A 12,394-nucleotide genomic window follows, 5' to 3' on the forward strand; every position below is an offset into this window, starting at 1 on the left:
CCACAGCAGATTTGATGGTGCAGATAATGAGTGTAACTAAATAACTGAACATACCATCAAATCTGCTGCGGATCCTGTGCCCCAGGTCTGCGATGCCTCTCCTTTCTTCCTTCCCGCCCTCCTGATCATTAGGAACGCCCCCAGGCAGGTTTTCTCTTATTCATCATTTGTGCACATGTGCCATAGCGACACAGGTGCAGTTTAGACGAGCAATATATAGAAATCCTGCCTGGGGGCATTCCTAATGATGAGGAGGGTATGGAGAAGGAAAGGAGAGGCATCGCAGACCTGGGGCACAGACACTGTAGGCCACACCAGTTTTACTTGACTGCTACAGATTAAAAAATCTTTTTTTGCTCTAACCAAGGCACCAGGCAAATTTTAAAAGACATGAGCGGTATGGTCTCTCATCAAACGGATGGTACTAGCGGTTTGGTGGGGTGGGTTGCTGAATACAGAGTCGCTTTAAAGGGGTTGTCTAGGCTTAGAGAAGCATGACCACTTTCTTCCAGAAACAGCACCTCTCCTGTCCTTAGTTTGGGTGTGGGGTTTTGCAGCTTAAGTCCATTAAAGATAATGAAGCTGAGTTGTAATACCACACTTACCCTGGGGACAGGGGTGGTGCTGTTTTCTGCAAAAAAGTAGCTGTGATTCTTCTTATCCTGGATAACCCCTTTATGTGCATGACCTTTTTAACAATTTTTAATGTTCTAATTTATCAATAAACAATAAAGCAATTATGCAGCGTAAAAGTGTTCTTCTTTATAAACAGTTACAGACAGCAAAGTTTCATTGGACAACCAAAAATGTTGTCCTAGAACAATATGTTGTGTTCAGAGTGTGTGTCTGGTGTATATGTTGGACGTGTGACTTGAACTTATGCAATTGTTTGACCTATACACCCTTTGCTGCACATTGTGCTTTATACCTTCTATTGCAGAATGCTCTGGTATTAAAAAATGTGCTTCACTTTGCAATAGTAAAAATGTGAAAAAAAAATCTTATGTTAACACATATAACCTTGTCGTAGAACACTCCTGGTGCAATCAGTAACTTTGGACATTAGACATACCAAACAATGCAAAGTGTCCAAAAGCATAAGAATGTGATGTCCAGTAAGTTTACTTAACCCCTTCAGAACCGGACTAATTTTTTGGGGGGGCTTTTGTTTTTTCCTCGTCGTGTTTAAAAGGCCATAGCGCTTACATTTTTTCACCTACAGACCCACAGTTGAGGCAATTACGCACGCGGTGATAACAAACATGTTTATTTATTAATTTTTTATTTATAAAATGGGGAAAGGGGGGTGATTTAAACTTTTATTAGGGGAGGGGATTATTTATTAATAAAAAAACATTTATTTACTTTTTTACACACATACTAGAAGTCCCCCTGGGGTTAGGGTTATTGCCCCTGGAAGACTTCTAGTATGACTGCTCTGATCTCTCATAGAGGTCTATGCAGTATAGATATACTGCATAGATCCATGAGATAGGTACTCTATTGCTTTTGGCTGCTGCAGCCGAAAACAATAGAATGGCGAGCCTGGATCAGGGCCATTATGGCATAGACCCCGGCCGGGACCCCCACTAGACACCAGGGAAGCTGCAAAGGAGCACTTTAAATGCAGTTGTCAGCTTTGACAGTTGCATATAAAAGGCTAATTAGCGGACACGGCGATCGGACTGTGCCCGCTAATTGCGGCAGTTCAGAGCGAGGTCACCGTGCAGCCCCCTTTTGAACTCCCCCACCCGCATGAGGACGTAGTTACACCCTCATGCGGGAAGGGGCTAAAGGGATTGTTCACCCTAAAAAAAAATTCTTTTAAAGCAACTGGTGCCACAAAGTGGGAGAGATTTGTAATTTACATGTATTAAAAAATCTCAGGAAATTGTATTCTTTCCAGTCTGGAAAGCAGGAGAGGTTTTCTAGGGGGATCTGCTGCTACTCTGGACAGTTCCTGGCATGGACAGGGAAGGCATCAGAGAGCACTGTGTCAGACTAGAGAGCATACACCACTTCCTGCAGGACATGCAGCAGCTGAAATGTACTGGAAGACTGGAGATTTTTTTTTTTTTTAAAGTAAATTACAAATTTCTGGCACCAGTTGATTTGAAAGAAAAAAAATTGGTGAATAACCCTTTCAAAGGTGTGGCTGCACGTCTGGCTGCCAATCACTTTGTACATATATATCAAGTAAAGTACGAGGTCCGACAGCATTCAATAGGTGAAAATCACTTCAAGGTTTTATTGCATTTTCGACCTTGTACTTTACTTGATGTATTCAGACATGTCAAAAGTTACTACAAATGACAGTAATGCTATAACTTTGATGGGGTTTAAAAAAAAACAGGATTGCATTGTCAAATGTCTTTGTACCTAAGAAGATCTTACCCAAAGTAACCATTATTTCTGCATCCTCACCCATTCATATCCAGTTATAAACTATGTGAGTTTCCAGGCTCCATGCACTGAGATCTTGTCTTGTTACTCCGACAAATTTTAACAAAGCAAATGATTATGGACACGCACAATAACAATATAACAACACATATGACAGCAGTTAAGAGTTGTGAGTGACACTCGAACATTGAGTGGTTGACCTCATTGATCATCTTACCCTTAAAGGGTTCAGGAGACTCACACGTGTACCCGTCCGGCCACTGCTGGATTGTCAGACCCGACTTAGCCAATTCTTTCATCTCTTTTATAAAAGAGCACGAACATGTGTATGGAAGGTTATCACCTCTAAAGCTCTGAAGATGCTTAAAGGTTTGGATCTGACTGACTTGTAAGGCCTTTATGGGGTTCCTATCTACAGACAGAATTTGTAGGATAGGGGTATGACCCATGGAGGGAAGAGTAGTAAGGTGATTATAAGACAAGTACAGCTCTATAATACTGGGCAGAGAAATATTTAGGTATGTAATCCTGTTGTGGCTTAAATCTAATACCTCACAATTTGGCGGTAGACTGATAGCCACATGTTCTAAGCCAGTGTTAGATAGGTTTATGTGAGTTAAAGATGGCTGCCACTCACATAAAGAGTTTGATATAAAAGAGAAGCCATTGAGACTTACATCCAAGTGTCGGAGTTGGTTATACCTGCTTAGTGCTTGGCATAAAGTCTCATAATTACTAAAATTATTGGCTCTTAGCTTTAGGTTTTGAAGGTTAGGAAAAGCACCGTTACAAAAAATCGAGGAGACGTTCTCATCCGACAGGAGATTCCCTGATAGATCTAAAGTTGACAGAGCTTGAAAGTGTAAACTGATGTCACAAGGAACACCTCCTAGTTGGGACTCCTTCACGGTCAGGTCCCTCAGAATAGACATCCAGTTGCCAAACTGGTCAAAGGTGGAATCTCTCTGGTTTAATGGGTGTGAGGAGACATTGATGAACTGTAGAGCTGATATACTAGGAGGCGATCCCCTCAGGTCATCCACAGGCTGTCCGACAAAGGTTGTGTTTTCAAATGATAAGAGATCAACAGTAATGGGGGATATTATGTTTATAAATGCAGCCAAGAAGTTCTCGGACAAGACCGCATTGACAAAGCTTATCTTGGCCAAGGAAGCTATCATGGTAATAACATATTTTATGTCTAAGTCAGCCTCCATATAGGTCCCTCCATTAAATTCGAAGCTTGAAGCCTGGATACATGGAATGATGCTCATGATGTTGGTCAAGTCAAGGAGGTAACAGGAACATTGCCTGCGGTCTCTATCGTAGGAACAGTCTCCATCTGCCTTGTGAAAGGTCTCGGCAAAGAGAAGGAGGAGGATAAGTGAAGGGTAGATCTTTGTCTTCATCTCTAGGAAGAAATGAAATAAAAACACAATTTGTCACTGAGATATACATGAAACATCATCAATATGTTGGATGGATCTGTTACATGGACCTGTATCTTGGTTGCCATCATACTGTACCTCCAATTGTGTAGAGGGAAGTGATCTCTCGTGAAATCATGGAAACAAATGTGCTATACACAGTGACACCAATACAGAATTTATCATCCCCTGCTCAGGTGCAGAGTGAAAAAATTGTGCAAATTCTCATAAAAAAAATTCTAAATTTGCCAATCTGTGCTGGCCTAGGAATGTTAAACTCTCTCATAGTGTCTATGGCTACATGCATTGACATTGCTTCTTTTTACCATAAGGGTATGTTCACATGGAGTGAAAGCAGCAGATCTCTCCTCTGCTAAATCCCACCTGCCACAGTGTCCCTATGGCAGCGCTTGCGCGCCTCCGCTCCCGCTGTTACCCACACAAAGAATTCAGCTGCTTTGTGAACATACCCTAAAGGCCCTATTACACAGAACGATTATTGGCTGATATCGGCCGTTACAGCCGATAATTGTCCCATGTAATAGAAAACAACGATCAGCCGACATGAACGATGTCCACTGATCATTGCAGTCATTTGTCTGGCTCATATAGCAACGATCTGCTGCAGTCGCTCCGTGGAATAGGAACGGCGGCAGCAGACCGCTGCTACATGCTATGGGCTGCCGGGAGGATCTAGCGATCACCCGGGCAGCCCCCCCGCAGATCCCCACGGCCCCCTCTGGACTCCGGTAGCGAGCGGGGAACGAAGAGTGAACGAGCACTGACAACACTCGTTTGCTCCTTCAGTGCCCCGTGCAATACACTCTTAAGTGTGTCTTTGTTTTATTGGGAGATGCCGCCTTTTTGCCTGGAGCTTTTCTACCAGGGGTCAGAGGTGGGCAAAAGTCTGATTAGTGTGAATAATGTCTGTAATGTGAAAGCATATGCGTGATGTGTTCTTTTTGTACTTTGTATGTGTACTAGAGAGGAGCAAAGCAGATTCTTATTGATATGTACGAAGTAAAACAAATCTCCTTTAGGGTACGTGCACACGTACCGACTCGCAGCGGAAATCTCGTTGCAAGTTTGGCAGCGAGATCCGCTACGAGTTAATATCCTGCCAGGTCCTGTGCACACATACTCGCAGCGGTCTGAAAAGGGGTTATCCAGTGCTACAAACACATGGCCACTTTCCCCCTACTGTTGTCTCCAGATTGGGTGGGGTTTTGAAACTCAGTTCCATTGAAGTAAATGGAGCTTAATTGCAAACCGCACCTGACCTGGAGACAAGAGTAGGGGGAAAAGTGGCCATGTTTTTGTAGCGCTGGATAACCCCTTGAATGACTGCTGCGAGTATGTAATGCAGCCACCCCCTTAACCCCTTCCTCCGTTGCCACCCAGCTCTCGCTCTCTGTATACATTACCTCTCTCCTGCACGGGGTCCCGGAGTACTGCTCTCCCGCCCGGCCAATCAGTGTTTAGCTCAGCCGCAGCCACTGGGCGGGAGAGCAGGACGCCGGGACCCCGTGCAGGAGAGAGGTAATGTATATACACAGCGGAGGAAGGGGTTAAGGGGGCAGCTGCATTACATACTACCGCTGCGAGTATGTGTGCACAGGACCTGGCAGGATATTAACTCATAGCAGATCTTGCTGCCAAACTCGCAGCGAGATTTCCGCTGTGAGTCAGTACGTGTGCATGTACCCTTATTGTGCATTTACATGTAGCGAGTTTGCAGTGGCTTTCATGCTGCAAGTTTCTCAGCAAATCCGCTGCAATACTCAGTATCATTATAGTCAATGGCCCGGGATTCTTACATAGGATATTCATTCTACTATGGGAATGTAGTGATGGCCATGTTTAACTAATTAGATGCCAGTAAAAATAATAACCAGCCCATGATTACCTGCTCATGCTTACCTGTCTGCTTTTACCTGTCCATGCTCCTGTTTGAGGAGTCTCTGGGTCCCTGCTCACTGATAGCCGCTCAACCAATCACAGGCTGCAGCGGGACAGCACATTGAGTGGCTGAGTGCAGAGACCCAGAGACTCATGGAGGAGCGTGGCGAGGGTGCGCAGACAGGTAAGCAGTTGCTCTTTATTATTTTTACTGGCAGTTAATTAGTTAAACATGGCGGTCACTACATTCCTGCAGCAGATATACAGAATGCAGGGCCAGAACTAAGCTATGTAAATGAATGATGAAACACTGCATCCAATCTACAGCAAACATGGTACATTTAATTGGGGCCCCATTTTTAATTTTGCCCAGGGCCTCACTTAGCCTAAAACCGGCCCTGTGTCCATGTCCTATTTGTAAGTGACAGGTGAGCAAACTTCCCTATGTGTGGGAGTTTAAATGGTCTCCTTTGCTTCAAACAACTTCCCACCATTTCATGGGTGGTTTATATCATATCTGTAAAACATTATTTACCAGAAATGACTTCCAACACCAGAAAAAGCCCTAAAGCCTAGACCACAAGGTGTCTCACTTCTCTGCTGTGGAAATCTGCCTGCTTTGCTCAGTGTGAACATTACCTTAGTCCACCTGTGGTAACAGAGAGACTAAGACAGAACACATAAAGTGGGGATGCTTCTTAGCTAGTGTTATGAGATTAAGAGAGCAAACCTGGGCAGTGTCCCTGCAATCTGTCAGCCTGTTTGGCTCATCCAGAGGATTCAGACTGTGCCTGAAAGGTAAATCATGGCTTCCAGTTAATTGTTAACCACCCATAAAGTTCTAAGCAGCTACTCCTTGGGTAAATACCAATGCTGCCACATGCCCCCCCCCCCACACACACACACACGCCATCTATTGTGTTGTACTGCACACTTTGACAAAACTCTATTGATATCTATTGCTTTAAGTGACAGAATGATCATTGTGCCTACTTTTATTTCAGTGTTTATTCAGGATAGGGTTTGGTACACACAATTATTGAAGAAGAGAAACAAACTCAATTCCACCCTGTACCCCCCCCTCCTTCCAATTACAAAATCTATATAGCCATTATATTTTGAATTTATTTGATTCTATATATTGACCCTATAAAGCCCATATATCTCTCGTCTATTGTAATTTTCCCTTAACTGTGCTGTAAGATCTTCCATTTTATACGTTTTTTAAACCTCTCTTAGCCACATTTTTACTGAGGGAGTCTCTGCACTTTTCCACAATGCTGGAATGCAAACTTTAGCGGCATTGACCAGGTGCCGGACCACCGAATTGCAACACTGCCTCATAGATATTTCCGACAAATGCAATAAGAAAAATTCGGGAGAAAACGGAAATGGATATATTGTAAAATTGGAAGCAATTCTCCACACCTCTTTCCAGAAACTCACCAAACGAGGACAACTCCAAAAGATATGGATAAATGTCCCCTCCTCACCACAACCTCTCCAGCACCTTGGGGAATAATCTGGGTAGATCTTATAAAGTCTCGTTGGCACCTGATACCATCTTGCCAAAATTTTAAAACTTGTTTCCAGAGATCTACTCAAAATTTATGACCTATGAGTAAGTACACAAATACGTGTCTTTTGTTCTGTAAGAGATCTCCCAAAATCTCTCTCCCACTCGCAAAAATAAGGGCTCGTAGTGTTTGGGGAGGGGGGGGGGTAGAGAGAACTGAGTAAATAGAGGACAATACATGACGCACAGGACCCGCTCCTTTACACAATCGTTCAAAGCCTGTAAGAGGTCTATCAAATCTACTTGCACTAGGCAAAGATCTAAGAGAGTAAACATATGCTAAGTGGGTTGTCCCTTCTTGCAATGTCAACATATTAGCAAAGACTTCAGAAGAGAAGGATTTAGGGGTAGTGATTTCTCAGTGCAACCAGGCAGTAGGGAAAGCTAATCGTATGCTGGGTTGTATAGCTAGAGGTATAACCAGAAGGAAGAGAGAAAGTGTGATCCCGCTATATACAACTCTAGTGAGACCACATCTGGAATAATGTCTAGTTCTAGAGACCTCACCTAAAAAAAGAGGTGGCGCAGTCCATTTTTCAAAATGCTGCCCAGTTCCTGCAATTGGTGCTGTTTTTGCATGTGCACGGCCCGGCACTGCAGGCGGGCCCAGCGCCCCCACCACCTCGGTGATGTGTTCACTGAGTTCCAATCTGCATTCTGCTCATCAGGCTGCAGGATTTGGATTCTGCTGTGCTCTGGGCTGCTCCTCCCTGAGTGCTGGGAAAAAGATTGATCCAGTCCTGGGAAACTTCTCCCAGTTTCCCAGGACTGGATCCATCTTTCCAGCACTCGGGGGAAAAGCGTCATGGAGCAGAGAAGATTTCAAAGCCCACAGCCTAATGAGCAGAATGCAGATAGGAACAAAGCAATTCACTGATCTCTAATATCTATCCTAAGATAATAAGAAAGGGATTGCTAAGGGCAGACTAGATGGACCAAGTGGTCTTTTTCTGACAATAATTTTCTCTGTTTTTAGTTATCTTCTCGAAGAAGCACATCACCATTGATGGTTTTAAATCACATAGGCAGTAACTACAGAGTGGCTAATAATAAGTTGTGTAGCACCCAGGCCTCTTCTAGGCCGAGAGGACCTGGGGACACACCACTAGGCCCTCAGAGGGTCCGATGCCAGCCTTTGTGATGCCTTACAACTACTACTACTGTTCTCTAAATTACCTCCTAACTGTCCACCGCCCATCACTTAGCACTGCCAGATTCCATACCAGGTGATCTACTTAGTCTGACTCCAAGTCTTTCACACAGGGACATCACCTCATAAAGAGAACTGCTTACACATAGTTTGGAACAGCAATAGTACAATAACTTCACTTAACTCAAACTTGGCAGACTGGGTTTCTCTTCATAATACAGACTCTGTCACACCGGGCTGTTTAGTACCGTTTGTACCTTCTCAGCTTGAAGAAGGAGGGTACACTGGCAAACACATTGGTTTTCTTTTAGCCACTCTGAAAGTTTGTCCCTGTCGTCTCTAACTGCAGCTCACACCCAATGTATGTTTTTCTCCTCTGGCTTTCCTTAGACATCTGGGCAGCCAGTCCTCACTGTGCTCTATCTCTGACTCTCTATCTCTGGTACATTAGGTACCTATATATTTTATACTGCCGCTGGCCCACAGTAGAAGGTGTAAGGGGTCTCCGACTCTCCATCGTCAGATAATGTCTTTGAAGAGAGAGATCAAGCGTGAAAGATTTTCAATGCAAAACACTACTGTTCTCGGAGAGATCTGCTGATACCAGAGTTGGCTGGCTGCAGCTTACCCTTTCCCTCCCCATGCCGAATGTCCATGTGTATAGAAAGAATGAGAGAGATCATTCAGCTGTCAACTATTAAAAGGTGTATCGGCACCTTTGACGTCCCCATACACCATAGACTTCAATCATAGACTTCAGACTTAATCAAATGATTGTCTGATGAAGCCAGAGGTAGCCATGCACATTGTCTTCCATGTTGCTTGTTAAAGTTGTTCAAACTGGCCATACATTAAAATAGACACCAGGTGAAAAATGACTGATCTTTCTGGAAATATTCTGGGAACCTTCTAAGAATATTCTTAGACCCTCCATCCACGGACTCCGCGCAGAATCACTCCTGCTATGTCATTAAATGGGCTTCCGCTTTCCGCTCATAGAATTGACAGAGCCCTCCCATTCAAAGACATAGCAGGAGGAATTTGGTGCAGAGTCCGATGATGGAGGTTGCCAGTGGAATCTCTGCGCCGAATCCGTAGTGTGAATGGGCCCTACGAAAATTCTATCCTGACAAAAGCAAAAAGGATCCCCACCATCACATTGCGCTTCTTTTTACCTTTAACATAAAAAAGTTGTGTAAATCAATATAGGAGACCAGGCACTTCATGTTCTACACATAGTGTAGTTCCTCATCAGGGTACTGACTTTTGTTGCTGGAACTTTGGAAAATGTGTGAGATACAGACTTTGCATAAAAATGTATTTCAAAATGATTTGCCTTTTTGAAAGTTATATTGAAATTTTTTTTTATCTTGATTCAGTCCTGTATTACAGCTCTGTCCTTATAGTCTCACTGTGTCAACTGTTAATTTAGCGGTTTATTCAGTCATCAAATATCTTTAGTAAGTTGACAGACACAAATAAATAATGTAATCTCATCTCGCCTGGTTTCATAAGACTCTAGGTTTTCTTGCATTTGTCAGAAACAAGTTCCCAACCATCTTTTATGAGGATCAGGTACTAGATTAAGGGGATTTTGATGTAATACTATTCCTTATCCTCTTTTTATATCATACTACTATTCTTGTAACACAGTCAGAGAAAACAATTGTTACACATAAAACAAGGAGGTAGACTAAACATTTAGTATAACACTATACATAAAGCATCATATAAAATCTGAACACTTACTTCTCACTCAGACATCCAGAGTTAGTATGTGCTGTCACATTCTTTTCTTGGTTTCCCCTTTCCTGTGCTGCTGGAAGTGAGGTAGTTCCCAATCTGTCTCTCCGCCTTCCAGTAACGTTTAACACACAGCAAAATGCTGGCATAAGAGAACAAGCTTCCTTTTGAAACGTTCATATTGCGTAATAATATTTCTGAAATGCTTCTGCACCCCGCAAGATTGAGACTTCAACGTAATGAGGCACACATAGAATGTTATTATAAGAGCTGCTGCTTTCAGACACAGCCGAGCGATTCCAGACACTGGAGTCTCACATTTTCCCTACAGATCTATGAGCAACGTACAGGCTGATGTTACATACTTGAAAGCAGGTTAAGTCTAACCGCATAGAAGCACATTGAAGTGTAAATAGAGTGAACTGTCAAAAAATCATCCCCATGTAATAGGGATGTGCAGTTGATGGCTGGAACCCCGCCCCCCCCCCCAGTATACGTTATCCTTCTTCAGGACCTGTAGTTTCACATAATACCTTTTTATATTGCGTTATCCTTGGCAAATAGCATGTTTAAATACTGAAGTAGAACTAAATTTTCCCAGTATGCTACGCCTTGGGCATTGGTCATGGCAAGAAGGTAACCTGTTATTAAGAATCCTATCCCAGTATATGCAACCTGCAGATGGTACATTCAGAGCCAGCCAAACCAGTAGAACTGGTGCCATGCCAGCTGGTGTGGGACCACTGACCTTAAGTAAAGTTGCTGGGGGGTTGCACTGATATTATAAGTCTCTGTTACCGGATCTCTCGCTGTGGATGCCTGTAGTGTTCACCGCATATCGCCGGTGGCTGAAGAAGTTGAATGCAGCCCTAGGTAGCCCTGTAAAACATGGATATAGCCATAATCAAATGCCAAGGGTTCGGGTTCAGATGTATCCGAACATACTCCAGGTTCTCTCATCTCTACTCTTCACGTGAAACTACATGGCAGAAAAATGCTTTACTGGTTTTGGTGGACACAGCCTCTCATATACAGTAAAGCACCACTGCATGTGAAGAGGTATCATATTCTAGCTGTACTGTAGCAGACTAGGCTATAGACTTTTTTAGGAAAATTCTCCTGACTATACAACATTAACCCCTTAAGGACAGAGCCTGAAATGGCCTTAATGACAGAGACAAATTTTATGAATATGACCTGTGTCACTTTATTCATTAATAACTTCGGGATGCTTTTACCTATCCGGCTGATTCTGAGATTGTTTTCTCGTGACATATTGTACTTTACATTTCTGGTAAATTGGAGTCGATACTCATAACAAATCTTTATGAAAAAACCCAAATAATGTGAAAAAATGTGAAAAAAAACATTTTTCCAACTTTGAAACTTTTTTGCGTATACAGAAAGTGGTTATACCACATAAATTATATATTAAATAGCATTAGCAACATGTCTACTTTATGTTGGCGGCATTTATTAAACTATCTTTCATTTTTTTTAGACGATAGGAAGCTTAAAACATTAGCAGCAAATTTCCAAATTTTCAGTAAAATTTTAAAATCAGATATTTTTAGGGACCTGTTCAGGTTTAAAGTGTATTTGAGGGGACTGTGTGTTAGAAAGCCCCACGAAGCACCCCATTTCAGAAACTGCACCCCCCCCAAACTCTGCAAAAGCATATCCAGAAAGTGTTTTAACCCTTTAGGGGAGTCACAGAAATAAAAGCTAAGTGTGTAAGGAATTTGAAAATTTTAATTTTCTGTGCAGAGATTTTATTGTAATCCAATATTTTTCATAATTATAAACCTATTACCAGAGAAATGCACCCCAATAATTATTGCCCCGTTTCTGCAGTTTATAGAAATACCCCATATGTGGCCCTATTGCGCTATTTGACGCAACCACAAGCCTCAGATATAAAGGAGCGCCTAGGGAATTTCAACGCCTCCGTTATATTTGGTCATTTTTGACTGTACCACTTCAGGTTGGCAGAGGCTCTGGGGTGCCAAAACCTAAAAAACACCCCTAAAGGGACACCATTTAGAAAACTACACCCCTCAAGGAATGTAACTAGGGGTGCGGTGAGCATCTGGACCCCACAGGTGCTTCACAGATTTTCCGAACAATATGGCGTGAAAAAAGAAAATTTTTTTTTTTTACACTAAAACGTTGTTCTAGCCTTCAATTTTTCATTTT

General features: G+C 42.7%; 1 protein-coding gene across 7 annotated transcripts in view; it reads right to left on the reverse strand.

Moving 5' to 3' along the window:
- Nucleotides 1-2,085: 2,085 nt before the first annotated feature.
- Nucleotides 2,086-12,394, reverse strand: part of CD14 (CD14 molecule) — a 40,215-nt gene continuing 29,906 nt past the window's right edge. For 2 of the 7 annotated variants that reach the window (XM_069954116.1, XM_069954119.1), the window contains exons 2-5: nt 10,947-11,077; nt 10,205-10,531; nt 6,460-6,520; nt 2,086-3,814 (exon numbers count right to left, since the gene is read on the reverse strand). In XM_069954116.1, coding sequence (XP_069810217.1) covers nt 2,439-3,812 — 1,374 coding nt within the window. In that variant the 5' untranslated portion in view covers nt 3,813-3,814; nt 6,460-6,520; nt 10,205-10,531; nt 10,947-11,077 and the 3' untranslated portion in view covers nt 2,086-2,438. Of the gene's footprint in view, nt 3,815-6,459; nt 6,521-10,204; nt 10,644-10,946; nt 11,078-12,394 lie in introns of those variants that run through there. The other 5 variants (XM_069954118.1, XM_069954117.1, XM_069954120.1 and 2 more) reach the window with 5 other exon arrangements.

This window comes from Dendropsophus ebraccatus, chromosome 1 (assembly GCF_027789765.1).
Source record: "Dendropsophus ebraccatus isolate aDenEbr1 chromosome 1, aDenEbr1.pat, whole genome shotgun sequence".
NCBI lineage: Eukaryota > Metazoa > Chordata > Amphibia > Anura > Hylidae > Dendropsophus > Dendropsophus ebraccatus.